This window comes from Ochotona princeps, chromosome 12 (genome assembly GCF_030435755.1).
Source record: "Ochotona princeps isolate mOchPri1 chromosome 12, mOchPri1.hap1, whole genome shotgun sequence".
Taxonomy (NCBI): domain Eukaryota; kingdom Metazoa; phylum Chordata; class Mammalia; order Lagomorpha; family Ochotonidae; genus Ochotona; species Ochotona princeps.
This window is the reverse complement of record NC_080843.1, coordinates 67,879,495-67,899,243: the sequence shown is the minus strand read 5'-3', so window position 1 is coordinate 67,899,243 and position 19,749 is coordinate 67,879,495. Positions and strand designations below refer to the sequence as shown.

The 19,749-nt window shown below is 39.9% G+C and overlaps 1 protein-coding gene across 3 annotated transcripts in view; it reads left to right on the top strand.

Annotated features, from left to right (window-relative positions):
- IFT88 (intraflagellar transport 88) overlaps nucleotides 1–19,749 on the top strand; it is a 106,820-nt gene that overhangs the window by 11,758 nt on the left and 75,313 nt on the right. For 2 of the 3 annotated variants that reach the window (XM_036493378.2, XM_004577592.4), the window contains exons 3-11: nucleotides 1,168–1,230; nucleotides 7,318–7,374; nucleotides 8,983–9,036; nucleotides 9,570–9,633; nucleotides 10,750–10,819; nucleotides 13,750–13,840; nucleotides 15,677–15,781; nucleotides 16,834–16,936; nucleotides 19,216–19,330. In XM_036493378.2, the coding sequence (XP_036349271.2) occupies nucleotides 1,168–1,230; nucleotides 7,318–7,374; nucleotides 8,983–9,036; nucleotides 9,570–9,633; nucleotides 10,750–10,819; nucleotides 13,750–13,840; nucleotides 15,677–15,781; nucleotides 16,834–16,936; nucleotides 19,216–19,330 (722 nt within the window). The remainder of the gene's footprint in view (nucleotides 1–1,167; nucleotides 1,231–7,317; nucleotides 7,375–8,982; nucleotides 9,037–9,569; nucleotides 9,634–10,749; nucleotides 10,820–13,749; nucleotides 13,841–15,676; nucleotides 15,782–16,833; nucleotides 16,937–19,215; nucleotides 19,331–19,749) is intronic. The other variant, XM_004577591.4, reaches the window with a different exon arrangement.

Sequence of the window (19,749 nt, the reverse complement as noted above, 5' to 3'; positions counted from 1 at the left end):
AGGTGGACTCCAGCTGTAGGCAACTGACTAGGTTGATTGTACCTACACAAGTACAGCCCTGCTAGACGAAAAGTAGTTAAGAGCTGGCGGGCGTTCTAGGCCTGGTTAAAGACAAATTTGTGTTAATTATGCCAGTGTGCCAGCATAATTGCCTTTTTTTTTAAAGATACGTGGTACACCGTCAGACAGGGTCTGGACACTGGACTCAAAACTCTATCTATGGGAAAAGTTATAAGATCTGTGGTCTGACTGTGGAGTGAACTGTCAGAACTGGGTCTCCTTGGTTGCTGAGGCTTGTGCAGTGGACAGCATGCCCAGATGCCCATTTTGGACTTGTCAAGCAGTGCATTGAGGCCTGCAGAGGATGCCTTGTACCATGGAGGGCTGAACAAACCGACAGCTCTCCCAGCCATTGCTGCCAGCTGGGGAATGAGCCAGCCGATGTTCTGTCTCCCCCTCTCGCTCACTGTGTAACTCTGACTTTCAAAATAACTGATCTTTTTTTTTTTAAATGAGATTTTGTTCAGGAAACCCAGTATCACTTATATCTTTGCCTTTGATTGGTGTTCCTTTCTTTAAATAGAAGGAATAAAATGCAAGAGTGAACAAAGCAAAATGACTTTTTAATCTCCTTTGATATGTCGGTTCCAAACGCAGTGCAGGATTCAGTGCAGGGCTCCATTTGCCTACACAAGCTCTTCTCTGAACCTCGTAGTGGCCTCTCCAGGGAGATAAAACAGCACTTTACTTGGGCAGAGAGGGAACAAAAGAAAGGAAGATAATGATTCCAACATAGAGGAAAAGATGGGCAGAGGGAAATGGGGGTTTCTATTCTTAATGGTTCGGCCGCTAGGAAGACACAGAAGAAAAGGCTGTTCTGTTGGTCTGCTAGCCGGGGTTGTAGTTCACCCTTGGGACAGAGTCAGTAAAATGCCCTTATGATAACTGGTAATGAGTACTGCTCCTGGGGGGGAGGAAGAGGCCTTGATAACTTATGCAGTATGACAGGGTCAGGTGGGGGACAGGCGTCTCAATCCTTCCCTGATGTCAGCATTTGAAGTCAGATGAATTACAGAAGATCTTCAATACTGAAAGGGGGTTCAACTGTTCTCCCAGACCTCCAATTCTCACTTAATTCTCAACGTGAAATTTGTCTTTCTGTGTTAGGACTTGGAGAATGACACAGCTTTTCAGCAAGCCGTGAGAACGAGTCATGGCAGAAGACCTCCAGTAAGTGGAATTTCTCTAAAATTTATGGGAAAACACACATCATGCAGTTTATGCCTCTGTCACAGTTTTTCCCTGTACATTACGTTTTACATGTATCCATGTTAAGTACATTCATGATGTAAAAAGTATCTCCGGAGCGTTTCCACCCTCTGGGTCTGAGCCCTGTGTCTGTGAAGCAGCTCCGATCTCCTCCTGTCCCACGCACCCGCTAAGCACTGTTCCGCTTTATGCTTCTATGAATTTAACCACCCCAAGTACTCACCTAAGTAGAAGCATAGATGTTTTGTCTTTCTGTGACTGGTTTATTCCACTTAGTCTAATATTCTCAATGTTCATCTTTGTCACTGTGTGTCAGATGTTCCTTACTTCCTCGAGGCTGGGTTGTAGTCCATTGTCTATATATGCAACGTTTTCTTTTTCCCATCATTGGTGGATACTTCCCTGGTTTATTTTTTTTGTTTGCTTGTTTTTTGCATTATTGGAATTATTTTTATACTCCGAATGTTAACTTCTTATCAAGACTTTTTTTTTCCCCACATTCGGCGTTTCTATGCTGTTGATTGTGTTCTGTGAGGCACAAAATTGTTTCCATTATCTGTAGCCCTTCTTACCTACTTTCACTTTTGTGGCTTGTACTTTGGGTGTCATAGCCTAAGAAGTCACTGCCAAGATCAGTGCTGAATAGTTTTCTTCTAGGAGTTCCCTAGGTTTGGGTTATATATTTAGGGGTTTAATCCGTTGTGAACTGATTTTTTTCTGTGTGGTCTAACATTGTTGTTCTGTGGGGTCTTCCCCACAGATTGCTCTAGGACCCCATTGTCAGAGGGGGTGAGCCTGCTGCCCACCATACAGCCTTCCAGCGTGCGAGAAACAAACAGAAGGACAGGGGTTCTGTCTAACCAATTTCAATTTATTTGGGAAGTATAAATTCTTATAAAGGGTAACAGATTGCCTCAGGCCAGGAATTCCAGGAGCTCCAGGAGGGGAGACCTAGGAGACCTAGGAGCCAGTTGTCACTTGGACGACCTTGGAAGCCACCTCCTATAGGCCAGGGGCAGGTGAGCAAAATGGCCCTGGCAATCAGTCTTTCTTTGAAACAACTTGACCCCTGTCCTGGTTCACGCCCAGGTCTCTGTCCTTGGCCACCATCTTGCTTGCTACGTGACCCATTGACTTTGATTGTTAGTCGCCATCTTGTTGACTTAGTGACCTATTTACCCCTGAGCCCCACAGTTGTTCAACTTTTTTTTTTTTTTCATTATTTGAAAGGCAGAGAGACAGGTGGGCGATAGATCTTCCATCCACTAGTTCACTCTACAAATGCCTGCAACATCCAGAGTTGGCCCAGACTAAAGCCAAAGCTTGGAATTCTGTTTAAGTCTCCATTGTGGGTGACAGGCACCCAAGTAGTTTAGCCATCCTCTGCTGCCTCCCAGGACGTGTTTTAGCAAGAATCTGGTTCACAGTGGAGAAGCTGGAGCTCAAGCCAGGTGGCACAACAGGGTATGTGGGCATCCCAGGCAGTGACTTAATCTTAATTGCTGTGCCAGGTGTACCCCCATTGTGTTATGTTATGCATTTTATTTGAAAGACAGGAAGCTGGATAAAGAGAAATAATTTCCAGCTGCTACTCATTTTGTAAATGCCGTCATAGCCAGGGGGATGGAGGCCAAGTGCCAGAAACGCAGTCCAGTCCTCCCACATGGTAGCAGAGAGTCACTGACTCCTGCCGTCACTGCCGTCTCCCAGATTCTGTGTTAGCAGGAAACCGGAAGCCAGAGCCAGGAGTTGGACTCAAGCGCTCTGATGTGCATGTGTCAGTCTCAGTGATCTCTAAAATGCTGAGCCAGATGCCTCGCCCCTCTCCCCTCGCCCCTCTCCCCTCGCCCCTCACTCCTTTCCCCTCTCCTCTCTCCAGAACTTTATGTTGCTTGTGGATAGTCAGTTTCCCCAGCATCATTTGTTTAAAAAGCCATCCCTTCCCGGTGAATGGTCCTGGCACCCTGCAGCAGCTCGTGTTTGACCACATATTCAAGTGTTTGTTTCTGGAGTCCTTTTTCTACTCCCCTGCTCTGTATGTCGTCTTTATACCAGTACTGCACTGTTCGTTACTGTAATTTTGTAATCCATTTTGAAATCAGGGAGCAAGGGTCCTCCGACTTTGGTGATCTTTTTCAAAATCTGTTCTAGCTATTCACAATCCCTTGTCATTTCATAAAAATTTCAGGATGAATTTTTCTTACAAAAACTGACATTGAGATTTGGTTGCAGATCACATTGAATCTGTGGATCGTTTTGGGCAGTATGGACTTTGTACTAGTGTTAAGTCTTTCAATCCATGGATACAAGATGTTTTTCCATTTATTTGTGTTATCTTTAATTTCTCTTCCAGCAGTATTTTGTAGTTATTTCACTGTATCCAATATGTAATTGGATATGTGGTAATTAATTTAATTGGCATGTAGTAATTATACCTAGTTATATATAGTTAGTGAATTTAAAGTATTTTGAATCAAAGAGTTTCTTTACATTAGTTATTACAATATGTTTACCTAAAACAATCATTGTTGAAAAACTGTTTTCCTGGGATAGGTGTGTGACCCATTAGGTAAGTAGCCACTTGGGCCTCACACCTCTGGTGTTGGAGTGCCTGGTTCTAGTTTGAGCTGCTCAGCTCCCTGTCCAGCTTACTGGTCATGCATGCTCTGGGAGGTAGCTTTTGATGGCTCAGATATTTGGGTTCCTGTGGCTCACGTGGAGTTCTGGGCTACTCTACTGGCTTTGGGCTCACCCAGACCTGGCTGTTTGTGGGGATTTGGGAAATGAACTAGGGAATCAAAGATCTGTTTGTCTGTTTCTCTGCATCTTTCTACCTTTCAAATAAAAAAAAAATGAAAAATAAAAACCAACATAAAACCTGCCTATTTAAAAAAAATATTTATTTGAAAAACAGAGTGATATGGAAGAAAGTAGAGAAAGATCTTCAGTCAGCTGGTTCATTCCCCAAATATCACAATGGTCAGAGCCTGGCCAGGCTGAAGCCAAGAACCCATAACTCCACCTGGGTCTCCCACATGAGTACAGGGGACCCAACACATGGGCCATGCTCTGCTGCCTTCCCAGGAGCATTAGCAGCAGGCTGGATCAGAACTGGAACAGCTAGGACTTGAACCAGTGATTTTGTGGGATGTGGCCATCGCAAAAGCAGGTTAACCCACTGTGCCACAACTGTGGCCCTTAGGTAGTTTTTTGCTTGTTTGTCCTGAGAGAGAGAAAGTAAGAACTCCCCATCTGCAACATCTGGGCCTACGCTGATGGTGAGAGTTGTAGATGTCAGGAAGCCAGTTAATGGAGCCATCGCCCCTGCTTCCCATGATCTGTATTAGCAGGAAGCTGATATTAGGTGCCGGAAGTGATCATCAAACCCAGGTATCTGACGTGTATGCAGGCATCTGAATTCATGTGCATTTCGCTAAGCCGAGCACCCACACCTCAGGCATGAACTTTAGGCTCTAAGATACGTTTAAAGACTTATAATAAGGCAAAAAGAAGTGACTGAAGTTCACCTAACAACTTTTTGTGGTAATACCTATAATTCAGGCATGTTTTCCCATAAAATTAATCTGTGGTGTTTTTTTCTCTATTTTTCCCTTTAATAAGTTATTATTCGGTTCAAAATATTTTCAAATTCTTATAATGATTTCTTTGTTGAACCAAGAGTAGTTTATTTCCATACATACAAAGAATTTTTTAGTTAACTTTATGTTATTGAGTTCTAGCTTTATTTTTAGATGGTAACAAGAAATAATCTGTATGATTTCAATTTCTGAAATGTACTCCTAGCCCAAGTACCTTTTAAAAGAATCTTTGATCTGCAATTGATCAATATAATGTTGTATGTTAGCTTAATCATGTATGTTGTTTGAATCCAATGTTCTATATTTTTGCTGGTTTTCTTGTATACTGCTTTTATCACTAGTAAGAAAGTGTGATCAAATCTTGTACCATGATTATAGATTTGTCTATTTGTTATGTTAAATACATTTCTTATTCTGAACAAAGATATTTTAAATTGTATTTTTATGGTTAATTGAACTTTTTATTTTGTTAATGTGGAGTCTATTTCTAGTAATGTGTTTATTTTGCCTGATAACTTAATGTATGGGTATAGTTTCTCAAGTTCTTTTTAGTCCAATATATGTATTGTATGTCTTTTTCCTTTTTTTCACTTCCTACTTTTTGGTGTATATTTAATATCTGTCTCTTAATTGTAAGGTGCAGATGAGTTTTTTTAAAATAAAGTCTAATGATCTTATTCCTTTAGTGAAGGATTGATTCTGTTTACACTTAATTAAAATACTAATTTGGTTTAGAATTATCTTATTTGCTTTTCATTTTTTTTGCTTTTATTTAATTTTCTCTCCTTGTTTGCTTTTTGTTTTTATTAATCCATTTACCTTTCTTGTTGTCTTGGTAGTTTATATTTATTAGTCATTCTTTTATTGATTCCCTAAAGATTAAAATACTTATCTTTAACTCATTAAAGCCTTGCATAAACTAGTAGTTTTACTTCATTTTGAACTGTGCAGAATTTTACTTCGTTTTAAATTCTAGAACTTTTTTATGATTTCTAGTTTGTTGCTGAAGTGGTCAATCTTGTTTTTTGGTTCAATGGACATATTAGGCGTAATTTTACATAGTTACGTAGGAGTCTGTGTCTGATGTTTCAATCTATCTATCCTGGTCTGGGTTTCCTGCCACTGTTCCTTTCTCTTGGCTTTGGCTTGGCGATCTCGCCTCCCATGTGCCTGGCTGATTTTGACTGAATGCCAGACATTGTAAGTGAAAAAATTTGGAGTTAATTATTGCTGTGTGTCTGTACTGTGCACTTTGATAGTCACTAACTATATGTAACTGTTCACACCTAAATTATTTAAAAACTAAAACTAAAAATTCAGATCCTTACTGCATTAGCCGCATTTTTAGTGCTCAGCAGTTTTGTGTGCCACTGCCTCTCCTGCCAGGAGGGGCGTGTTGAGAGCATTTTGAGCACTGTGGAACCTTCTCTTTGTTGGTACAATGTTGAAAGGATCTCCTCTGTGGCTGGGGAGAATTCACTTCCCAGCCCTAGCAGCACTAGGAATCTTTGATCATCTTAACCTGCTTGGGTTTGTGAGGATTCTAAATTGAACTTCAACTGTTAGCAGTGCTGAAGTCTCAGGATGTAGCTTTTTGAGATCCGAAGTTAAAGCAGGAATTGTGGGGCTGCCTCCTTGGCGAGCCCCCTGCTCTGAGTCGCTGCGGGATTAACAGGTGCGGGGAGGAGAAAAGCAGACCCCAAGGCCACTCACCTCCTGCACTTCCCTACTCTTCCTTATTTGAGACTTGGTGGCTCTTCACTTCCTTGGTGATTCCCTACCGCTTTCAAACAAATCTTTCACAAATGTCTTGCCTTCAGCCTTTTCAGTTGTTCTAAGAAGAAAGATTTTGTGTTTGTTTGTTTTCATGCTAGTCCATTGTGGCCAGAAATATAATTCCTTCATAAATGACATTAATGAAATATTTCAGTTTTAAAAATACTTAGGAATGAATGTGGGTAGGACATTTTCACCATGTGGTGCTGTTTGATTGCTGCCACATTTCTATGATGTATTTACTCTGTCTGACTTAAAAGATGAAGAAATTTTACTTCAAAGAGGTTGATAAACACAGCCAGTCAAGGGAGAGGTGAGATTCAAACCTAGACTCCCAGACTCCTAATCCTGTTGCTGTTGGGCTTGTTGCTGACAGCCATAAATAGCGAATAAATATTTAATGAATGATACACTCACACATGGAAGCAGATCTCTTATTGGCATCAGGACCTACTAAAATCCCTTTTTTCTTCAAAATGAATTCTAGGATGAGTCTCCTTCTCAATAGTTAAAATGCCCGGACTCCCTAATATTCCGCAGAATTTGAAACAAATCATTCTAAATATTGTGTAAATATTTCCTTAATGATAAGTATATTTTCCATTTCTTTTCCAGTTTTCTATTATATACCTTAATCTGAATTCTGTTAACTATGTTCTTTTTCCTCCCCAAGATAACTGCTAAAATACCAAGCACTGCAGTTACTAGACCTATAGCTACTGGATATGGGGTAGGTCTTTGTAAGCCAAAAGTATTAAGATGCTTTTTCTTAAACATAAGCACACCTTAGGCTTAGTTCCCAACAGTCTTGGCTATCTTTCAGTTCATGATGCAGAGCTAATTCTCATTTTAAGTAGTTATGAACAGCATAAAAGTCTAATTTGATTAAAAGTGTGAACATTCTGGTAACTTTGGTTTTGTAAATATGTAAGAAAACGCTGTTGATTTTTCCGCTTGCTAATTCGTGTTTGCAGATTGAACTCCTTTTGTTTCTCCATAATGTGACCAGCTCACATGTATGCCATTTGCTGTTTCATGTGAAGTGAGATGTTATGTCAATGTAACAGTGTTTGCAATTATAAAAAACTTGCTAACTGGTAAAATGAAGTTCAAGTGTTTCCGAGTCATAAATCTGGGTCTTGCTTATACTTGTTTTAGAGACCTTTAGAGGAAAGATACTACGTGAAAGTTTTTAAAATAACCTATCTTTTTGTTACACATCACTGGCAGATCTTGGTGGTTAATGTATTTTAGCAAATGATAAATTTCAAGTACTGAATTTGGAATTTTACATAGATAGATAATTTCATGCTCAATATTGTTTTCCACCATTGTGGGTTTTTTTTTGGCATTGAATATTTAGATTCTAAAAACAACTTTGAAGAAAAACCAACTTGGTTATAGTTGTGTATGTGACTAGAGCTCTGTTTGTAAATACATAGACATAGACATATACAAGTAATTTGTTTCTATGTATTTGTAATAAAAAGCAATAAACTTTTTTTGCCCAAATATTGCCCAAATCACTTACAATTAGGTTATTTCAACTTATATGAAATAATAGAGGAATGAAGTGTGATAGTAAGTCTTAAAATATTTTATTCTTCAAAGTTTATTTATGTATTTAAAAGTCAGAGTTAGGAGAGACACAGAGAGAGATCTTCATCTGCTGGTTCCCTCCCCAGAGGGCTCCGCCAGGCTGAGCCCTGGAGCTTGGTCTTGAACTCACATGGGGCAGCAAGGCCCAAACATTTGGATCCTCCCCCACTGCTCTCCCAGACCGTTAGCAGAGAGCTGGATCCGAAACGCAGCTGCTGAGTCACAGCAGGTGGCCAGCCCGGATTCCTGGTTCTTAACAACAGTATTTTCTTAGAGGTCAGAAAAGCAGCTTCAGAGCAGAGAGGTCCAGGGCACTTGCTTCCTGGCGTTCCAGTGTTCCAGGAAAAGAGGGAAGGAAGCCTGTGCACCTCCTGAAACATACATTGGTGATGGTTCAGGATAAGAGCCGTCAGACTTGTACTGTGAGGAGCCAGCTGCTTTGCACTTTGCAGGTCATGTGATCTGTGTTGCGAACATCCAGGTCTGCATTTGTATCGCAGAAACAGCCACCGACAGTGTGCAAGGAAGTGGAGTATGGCTGTTCCAGTAAAGCCTTAATGACAAAGCTGGTGACTGCTAGTTTCTGGCCCTTACTCAACAGTAATGGGAAAAAAAATATGCTTTAGTGTACTTGTTGGATGAAGAAAAAATGTTACAGGAAAAACTTCTTCAATTTAGTTTATAAAATTAAAAGGCAGTGTTTTCAGGAATCCCTGTAACTGAGTTTTCTGTTTACCAGTCCAAGACCTCCCTGACGTCCTCCCTGGGCAGACCAATCACAGCAGCTATTCAGGTACCCCTCTCAGTGGTGGTTCATCTTGTGCCTTGCTTGTGACTTGAGATAATTAACCCAAGTTTTTTCCTGTATTATTTTTAAATGCTGAAGATCTTGCTTATGTAGTGACCCTGATTCTTTAAATTATGGGGTTGAGGTTGGACTATACTAAACCTTTGGAGCAGGATCCCTTTTGTCAAGTGAAATCCTACTGGGGAATGAACAAAGGACTAACGGTGTGTGTATGAGCGAGTCTGGGACCTGTTTTTTCTATACTAGCATTGATAACAGTTTCTGTGTTTCATCTTAGAAACGTAGAGGACAGCCGGAAATGGGAAAGTAGCTAGCTAACAAGCTGATTTGTAAGTTCAGTTAGATTAAAAAAAAAAATTGAAATTTTATAAAAAGAAAGTATAGCAGGATTGATCCAAGAAGAGACAGAAATGATTTTTAAAAATCAGTATTGCATTTAACTGCATGTCATTTAGAAGTGTATGTGGGAGCTACGTCTTTTGTTAAGAGTCATTTGTAATGATTGTTGTTCTTGGAAGGATGGAGTTACCAGACCCATGACAGCAGTGAGAGCCGCTGGGTTTACCAAAGCAGCTTTGAGAGGTTTGTTACACTACTTTTTACTTTTTAGATATTTTCATTTTTACTGTTTTTCTATGTAAAAATCAATTCTGTTTCAAACAAGACCTGATATGACAGTAGGTATAAGATGTGTCATTCTTTTAGGTACTACAAAGAGAGAAAAGGTGTGTTGAGAACATCCTGACTCTTGAATGGGGTCGTTGCTACTCTAGTGTGTAATTTGTCAAAAACATATGGAACTGTACAGTTTAAATATGTGCATTGTATTTTATAGAACTTAGAGATTGATTAAAACCTTGAAAGGCAAAAATACTGTTTAAGTATATGATGGTCTAGGGGCCGGCGATGGGCCTCCCAGTGGAGCACCTGAATCCCATATTGGAGTCCCTGGACTCAGTCTGCTCTGCTTCCAGTTCCAGCTTCCTGCTGGGGCAGACCCTGCGAGGCAGCAGAGATTAAATTCCTGCCGTCCACCTGGGAGATCCCACTGACTGTTGAGCTCTTTCTTGGGCATTTGGGGAGCAAACTGAGAACTTGGAGCTCATTGTAGGCATAAAATACTGTGAGGAAAAACTAAAATTTTTATAAACCTTTTAGTTACTTAGTATTATGTATGCTGGAAATCCTGACAAATTTCCAAGTGTTTGTGTAGCGATGAATTCTGTCTTCATCTACCAATAGGTAATATAACATATTTACTAAGTAGGCAAATGAAATGGCTTGTAGAAGACTTTGCATTGGGCCTGGCACCATAGCCTAGCAGCTAAAGTCCTCACCTTGTACACACCGGGATCCTATATGGGCGCCGGATCTAATCCTGGCAGCTCCACTTCCCACCCACTTCCCTGCTTGTGACTTGGGAAAGCAGTTGAAGACGGCCCAAAGCCTTGGGACCCTGAACCTGTGTGGGAGACCTGGAAGAAGCTCCGGGCTCCTGGCTTTGGATCAGTGCAGCTTCAGCCATTGAGCCATTTGAGGAGTGAATCAGTGGACATAATCCTCTCTGTCTCTCCTCATCTCTGTATATATAATTTTCCAGTAAAAATTAAAATTTTTTTTTAAAAAGCTTTGTATTTTCCTATTTTCTTCCATTTGTCTGAATTTGAAGTTGACTATGGACTTTTAAATGTGTCTCAGGCTCTGCGTTTGACCCTCTTGGTCAGTCCAGGGGTCCTGCTCCTCCTTTGGAAGCCAAAAATGAAGACAGGTACGTAAGTTCTTCTGCTGTTTTATTGTTGTGGCATATTTTAAAAGTATTGTTTTGCAAATATACAGTTCTTTACTGTTTGAAATGTTTATGTCATCATAGAGTAATGAAAACATCATTCCTAATTCTTGGAACTAGCAAAGCAATCAAGTTAAAAACACTAGCTCTGTGTGTGCTGTGTGGTTTTATTATGTTTGGCATAAAGATATGATTTTAGTTTTTTTTTTTTTTTAATTGCCGATACTGATTTTCTTGAAGGCAAAATGAGGTTAGTTGAAGATCTTGTAAGAATTGGTTATTTTAGGGGCTAGCGTTGTGGTATAATGGACTAAGTGATCCCCTGCAGTGCCTTCATCCATATGGACAGGTTTGAGTCCTGGCTGCTCCATTTCTTACCCATCTCCCTCCTCATGTACCAGGCAGTCTATAGAAGATGACCAAATCTTTGGGCCCATGCATCCAGGTGGAAAGCTGGATGAAACTCCTGACAGAGAGAAAGATCTTCCATCTGCTAATTCACTCCTAAATGGGCGCAGCGGCTGGAGCTTAGCTGATCTGAAACCAGGAGTTAGGAGCTTCTTCTGGGTTTCCCAGTCAGGTGCAGGGTCCCAAGGTTTTGGGCCATCCTCTACTGCTTTCCCAGACTGCAAGTGCGGAACTGATGGAAAGTGGAACAGCTGGGAAACAAACCAGTACCCATATGGGATGCCGACAGTTGCAAAGTGAGAATTTGACCATTAGGCTATTGCACCAGGCCCAGAAGTGAAATAAATCTTTAAAAATCTAAAAATAAAAGCCAATTGCTGACTTTGGGGGCTAGTATCATGACTAACCATCTGAGCTTATGCCTGAATGCTGGCATCCCATATGAGCTCCAGTTCATGTTCCAGCTGCTCCACTTCTGATCCAGCTCCCTGAATGTGGCCTGGGACAGCAGTGGAGGATGGCCAAAGTGGTTGTGTCCCTGCACCTGTGTGGAAGACCTGGAAAAGTTGTTGGCTTAAGACCAACCTAGCCCTTGCCCTTGCGGCCGTTTGGGAAGTGAGGAGAGGGTGGAAGGTCTCTTTGTCTCCTTCTCTTTCTGTAACTCTCCCTTTCAAATGAAAATAAATCTTTTTTTTTAGTTGTTTACCTTAAGAGGGCTTTTTTTAAAAAAAAATAGAATTCATGGGAAGTTAGTCTGTGGTCTGTCATACCATTATTGATTGAAAAGTGTAATTTTTATTTATTTATTTGGAAGTCAGAGTTACAGAAAGAGAGATCTTCCATTTGTTGGTTTGCTCCCATATTCTGCAATGGCCAAGGCTGGGTTAAACCAAAACCAGCCACTTTCCACAGGTCTGCCGTGTGTGGCAGGGACCCCCATACGCACGCCAGTTTCTGCTGCCTTCACAGGTGCATTAGTGGAGAGCTAGACTGCAAGTGGAGTGGCCATACAGAATTCTGACATTGCAGATGTTGGTTTTATCTGCTGAGCAATAACACTGGCTGATAAATTGCAATTACTAAATTCAAAATCTGAGCTCATGTATGAATGATGTGAGTAATTTAACAAGGAACATCTGAAGAAAGTTTATTTTATACCCTAGAAAATAGCTGCATGTTTGCTAGTAAAAGTATATTGTTGGGCCTGGCACTGTGCTTCCAGAGCTGGCATCCCCTCTGGGCACGGGCTTCTAGCTAGCTGTTCACTTCCCACCCAGCTCCCTGCCGGTAGCCTGGAAAAGCAGCAGAAGATGGCCCAGGTCCCTGAGGTCCTGCATCCATGTGGGAGACCTGGAGGAGGCTCCTGGCTCCCAGCTTTGGATCAGCTCAGCTCCAGCTGCTGCAGCCATTGAAGAGTGGACCAAATGAAGATCTTTCTACCTCTCTCCTCCTTCTCTTTGTAAAATCTGCTCTTCAAATAAAAAACAAATGCACATTTTAAGAAAAATATGTTCTTTAAATATTAGAATCCTTTTAGCTGCTAATAACTGTAGACATAAAGACAAAAATCCATTAAGAACATTTATTATCTTGCACAACAAGAAACGTGGAGGAAAGGTAGTTGTAGGGATGGTTAATTTAACTACTCAGGAATTTTCCTCCTCATTCAGCTCCTCTATAATTCTCTTGACTTTGCCTAAGAGCCTGTTTGTCCTGTGCTTCCATTGGCCAGCCCTGTCTCCATGGTTGAGCCGCGCACAGGAAGAGGGAGTGAGACTCTTAGGGGCTCAGATTCTGCAGCCAGGAAGAAAGGCAGGGGCCGGCCCTGCATGTGTAGCTGTCCACCAGTGTCTGCCTAGGACTTCGGTTTCTTGACGTTTTTTTATAGGAATAAGGGAATTATTTCTTCGTGTCTTCATAACAAAGTTCAGATCTTTCGAACTTCAAAATTTTAATTGATATTTTAGATTTCATAATCAACTACAAACAAAATTTTAAAGACATTGAGTACTTCAGGCAATTAGAAAAAAAATTCTATATGTCATTTCATTTTAACTATAAAACTATACGAATATAAAACTTTGTCTTATATGTGGCCTATCCTTAATTTCATTTAATTTTTGTTTTTTTGGCAATTCTTTCTTGTTTTTTCATTCTCTCTAAAGATGTATTTGTTTGAAAGGCTGATTTACAGAAAGAGAAGGAGGAGAGGTATCTTTCACCTGCTGGTTCCTTCCCCAGATGGCCTTGGCAGGGCTGGGCGAGGCAGAAGCCAGGAGTCAGGAACTCCATCCACATGGTACAGGGGCCCAAGTAATTAGGGCATTTTCTGTTGGCTTCCCAGTACATTAACAGGAAGCTGGGTTGGAAGTGGAAAAGTGTGAACGCTACCCATCCTTAATTTTGAAAACATATAATGGACAGTGCTAAAAGTAAGTTAAATTTTAGTATAGATCATTGGTAGCTACATGATTTTAAACTACATTTATTTTTTTCGTTGTTAGTCCAGAAGAAAAGATTAGACAGTTAGAGAAGAAAGTCAATGAGTTGGTGGAGGAAAGCTGTATTGCCAACAGTTGTGGAGACTTAAAACTGGTAAGGTCATCAAATGGAACAATGCGTTACAATGAAGTGTATTTGGCTCTCTGGGTTTGCTTTTGCATTCGTCTGCAATCGCGTCTGACACACACATGGATTGATTCTTTTTCATTTAACCATGTGTGGGCCAGAGGGTTGGGCTGAAGCAGTTGTTTTGAGAACTGAAAATTGTGTCTCTGTCACACAGGCTCTGGTGTCAAAAAGTGTGGCTGATGTTCTAACTTTTGGCATTGGTCTTTTCAGTAGGGCAAAGTGTTCCCAACAGAGTGGTTGATTTAATTCTGCAGTCAGGTCAGCTGTTGGGTTAGACTTGAGTGTGCTGCCCATGAACCACCCACAGTTCTGACTGCAGTATGGAAGCCTCAGTACCCTGAAATAGTACTTTGTAGACTGTGAAATCATAGTTGCTTTTTTGAGAATCCAGTTCTGCCTTTGAAATTAAATCCGTTAATTTAATTTATTCATATTAAACTGTCATACTATATAAACAAAATTTCTTTAACTTAGTTATCAGGTTAATGAATACCATTGGAGAGACATACTCAGTATAAAAAGCTACTTTTATTGCTTGAAGAACTCATGATTTCTTTTTAATGAGCCATTCGGGAGATACGTTCAATATTAGAAACTACCTTTATTGCTCACAGAACTGATTTTTTTTAACCTAGTTCTAAAAAAAAGTCTAATGTTGAATTTGTGTGTGGTTAGTCTCTCAGTCGAAATCAGGGAAAGGTTCTTGGCATTCTGACTAGAATATGAGCCAAACTAAGCATCTGTTGTCATACTGGGCAGCAGTTACCGTTTCACGAGTCTTATATTTTGAACATACCAGAAGCCAAACAAAATTCCTCTGAATTCCTGTCTTGCTAGATGGAATAAAAATGCCCAGAGGTTCAGGAGTTGGGGGGAGAAAGGTGGTAGGTACAAATGGCCAGAGCCAAAGAGGGTGGCGGGAGGTGAGAGACATGGGGGCGGGGCACGTACACACTTCATCACATCCCAGAGAGGGTGGTGGGAGGTGAGAGACACAGGGGCACACACACGCTACATCACATCCCAGAGAGGGTGGTGGGAGGTGAGAGACTCGAGGACACACACACTACATCACATCCCAGTGAGGGTGGTGGGAGGTGAGAGACACGGGGACACACACACTACATCACATCCCAGAGAGGGTGGTGGGAGGTGAGAGACGTGGGGGTGGGGCATGCACACGCTACATCATATCCCAGAGAGGGTGGTGGGAGGTGAGAGACACGGGGGCACACACATGCTACATCACATCCCAGAGAGGGTGGTGGGAGGTGAGAGACACGGGGGCACACACACGCTACATCACATCCCAGAGAGGGTGGTGGGAGGTGAGAGACACGGGGGCACACACATGCTACATCACATCCCAGAGAGGGTGGTGGGAGGTGAGAGACACGGGGGCACACACACGCTACATCACATCCCAGAGAGGGTGGTGGGAGGTGAGAGACACGGGGGCACACACACACAACATCACATCCCAGAGAGGGGGAGGTGAGAGACATGGGAGTGGGGCACACACACTACATCACATTCCTGATACTTTCTTCCTCTTTTCCAGAAACCCACACAGGCATTTCTGTGTTGTTGAGCCTCACTTTAGTTAAATCCTCACTTTAGTTAAATCCTCAAAGTTCTTTTGTTTCTATGGAATGGTTTTGGTAGGAGTACAAAGGCATATCCCAAGAATCCAAGAGTGGAAACTTTTTAGCCATGCTTCATGTAGACATTTCCCAGATGCGGAAAAGCTGGTGGATGTGCACAGGAATGTGTAATGTGTGTGTGTGTGTCTGATTTCAGGCCTTGGAAAAGGCGAAAGATGCAGGAAGAAAAGAGAGAGTTCTAGTAAGACAACGAGAACAGGTGACAACTCCAGAAAACATCAATTTGGATTTAACTTACTCAGTAAGTATTGAAATACCTGTGGAGTATATTTTTGCTAGGATTGTAGATTCAAAGTTTGTTATTTTTTTCTTTCCTATTATGTTTTCAAATCTTACTGGTCCTCAAGTGCTTAGGATCATATTAGTAATAATCCCTAGTTCATGAGATACTCCTTGATATGTGTAAAAATCTTTTGTTTCATTATTCAATTTATTTTTTAAAGAACTTGTTACATACTTGAAAATTTACTATCTAATGTTTTTGAGGATTGGTAATATTTATATGCTGTATTTAGGAATATTTTGAAAGGATTCTGATGTAAGCTTTTTCAAGGGCATCAAATTGGGAGTATAATATTTTATGAGGTTTATAGGGAAAACGCTAATGCTTCTAATTTCTAGCAACATTTCTTTAATTTTGGAAAGTTGTCTCCTTGATGCTTATACTGGTGCCTAAAAGGATGTATTTCCAGTAGGTTGTTTTTGTGTACTAACCAAAGTTTGGAAAGGGTATGTAAAAGTTTAAAATGTGAATTTTTTTTTTACTACTTACAGCTATTGTTTTTAAATTTCAAGAGGTTTTTTGATCAGGAGATAACCTGTGGTGATCACTTTGTTTACATCATTTAACATAATTTACTATAACTTACCTTAAAATTTTATACAGTGCTCTTTTGCCAATTCTTCTGTGACATACTTTGAGGCTTAAGGTATTTTGACATATTTAATTTGCATTTGTAAAGAACAGTTGGTGCAGTGTATTGCTCATTTCATTCAGCAGCCTGGTTAATGATGCACATTTATTCTTTGGCATTCTCTCTGAGATTAATGGGTGGTTAATACTGCTTAAATATAAAAGAAAATTAAGGTGAAATTTAGAGGGCAGCTGTTCCTGTCTTAATGTTCTGATTGATTTGGAATGAAAGGCATTTCTTTTATATACTTAATTTCCTAACTGATTGTGTGTGTTGATATGTGTAGCTAAGCTTACTATAGGGACTGAATCTCTAGAAACTTTATAGCGGGTGGGGGCCTAAAATAGATAGTATATATTTTGCAATATTTCTCCCTCAGGTTCTTTTCAACTTGGCCAATCAATATTCAGTGAATGAAATGTATGCTGAGGCACTCAACACGTATCAGGTTATAGTGAAGAATAAGATGTTTAGCAATGCAGGTGGGTATAATCCATTTTTCTAACAGATTTATTTCTTTTGTAGTGTTAATATATCTTATATATCTTAAATATATCTTAGAAGATATGTTATATCTTCTAACTTCATGATGTATCCCTATCCTCTAAGCAAAATCATGTTTGTGACAGTAGTGTCCTGCTTAATGATACTACTTAAATTAAAATCTGTATGAATACAAATGAAGGGGAATAATTGGTAGGAGGCAAATTATCTGACAGTAAACAAAGAGTGTATGTGGTGATTACAAATAGAATGGGCTATGGCAAACTATGGAATATTCTTTGCCTTACTTAAATTTATGTCCAAGAAGCCTTGAGAGTACTTTAGAAAGTTCACAGAAAAAAAAAATGAAATCCAAAGGTAAGTTTATTTTGGAACAAAAAATTTTTTTGGAAATTTGTAATGGTTTTTTCTTTTTTTTTTAATTTATTCATTAATTACACTGTATTATGTGACACAGTTTCATAGGTACTGGGATTCTCCCCACCCCTCCCCAAACCCTCCCACTATGGTGGGTTCCTCCACCTTGTTGCATAACCACAGTTCAAGTTCAGTTGAGATTCCCTCATTGCAAGCGTATACCAAACATAGAGTCCAGCATCTTATTGTCCAGTCAAGTTCAATGGCTTCTTAGGTAGACCCTCTCTGGTTTGAAGACAGAGCCAGCAGAGTATCATCCCGATCAATTAAAAGCTCCAACATACCATCAGCAAAAATTTACATCATTATGGAATTAATTGACATGGTATTGAGTAACCAATGTTAAAAATAAATGCGAGTTCTTAACCACATTCTGTAACCACCTCATTGACATTTCAGTTTTAATTTATACACAACATATACATAACATATTATACATAACATCATATCATCTTAAATTAAGGCAAACATGTGTTATCTAACCTTTTGGGATTGGCTCATTTCCCTTAGCATTATGGTTTCCAGTTTGGCCCATTTGGCCACAAAGAACTGCATTTTGTTTTTTTTAATAGCTGAGTAGTATTCCATGGAGTAGATGAACCATAGCTTTCTTATCCAATCCTCAGCTGATGGGCATTTTGGCTGCTTCCATGTTTTAGCAATTACTGATTGTGCTGCTATGAACATAGGAGTGCATGTTGGTTTCTCATAAAACAAGTGTTTTGGATATATTCCTAGGAGTGCTATTGCTGGATCATACGGTATGTTGATTTTGAGTTGTTTGAATGTTCTCCATACTGATTTCCATAGAGGCTGTACTAACCTGCAGCCCCACCAGCAGTGGAGTAGGGTTCCCTTTTCCCCGCAACCTCGCCAACAAGTGTTGTTGGTGCTTTTATTCATGTGGGCCAGTCTTACTGGCGTTAGGTGGTACCTCATTGATGTTTTAATTTGGATTTCCCTTATTGCCAGGGAACTTGAGCATTTTTTCATATGTTTATTTGCCATTTGGGATTGTTCCTTTGTGAAGTGTCTGCCCATTTCCCATGCCCATTGTAATGGTTTTTTCAAACTATTCGTCTTCCATGGACTTTCTGAAGACCTCTTGTATGTGTGGATTTCAACTTTTTTTTTAAATTGCATGCTTGACAGTTGTTGGTTGTTAGTAGTCAGGACAGTTGTGCCCCATATTGGATTTCCTGGCTTTGATTGTTCGCGTGGACTTTGAGGGACAGCGGTGATAAATCTGTGCCACCCCAATGGGATGGAGTGGCCTTGGGCCATGAGGTGTTTTCACCTCTCTTTGGAGTGCCTGGGTCTGAGTCCTGTCCCATTCCCAATTCCAGCTGCCTGCTAATATACACCTTGTAGAGTGTAAGAGATGGCTTCAGAGTGTGGGTCCCTGATGATACACACTCTAGGACATTGCAGGAGAGGGCTGCGGGGCAAGGGTCCCTGGGTCGTATTCATGGCTCTGGCATCTGGGGAGTGGGCTAGAGGGAAGATTAGTGTTCAGAAACAGGGAAAGATTATAAGCATTTTATTTATATATATATTATATTTATATATTTATAATGTAATTATATATTTATATAAATATATTGTTTTATTTATAAAATAAACATACGATATAGTATTTATATAATATGTTATAAATTATAAATATAAACATGTATATACACGTATCATAAAACTATGTAAACATTATAACCATTTATAAAGTTAGAATTTTGGGTAGTATCTAAAGTTTTGTGACTTGAAAAGCTTCAGAGAATATGAAATAAGGTAATTAAAATAGCATGGAAAATGAAAAATATCATATATTCTTTTTTTTAATTAGGAAAATTGAAGGTGAATATGGGAAATATTTATTTAAAACAAAGAAATTATTCCAAGGCAATTAAGTTCTATCGAATGGCATTAGATCAGATTCCAAGTGTTCATAAAGAAATGCGGTAAGTTTACACCATGATAACTATGGGATTTAAGTGTTGTGTTTAGAAACAAGAGAACCTGTGATTTATTGTCAGTGAGTTAAACATCTTGAAGTGTTTACATATGAGAAATATTAACAGAATTTATGCTGCGTGTGTAATGTTTTGATCTTTCTCTTTGTGACTGAACAGATTTGTGTAATGACAAGTCAAAGTTTAAAGGCATAGTTTGTGATCAAGTGAAATAAACTGAACTGATTGTTTAATGCAGGAGTCAACCCTACGGGCTATCAATGATGTGGTGTTACTCAGTGCCAATACAAGATCAACCACAATAGTTGTCTTAGAATATATCAGACTTTAGGATGCACGGTTGGAAATTAAGATCCCCTTATGTTCTTACTAAAGCTTTATAATAAAATGGTAGAAAGTGGGGGTTA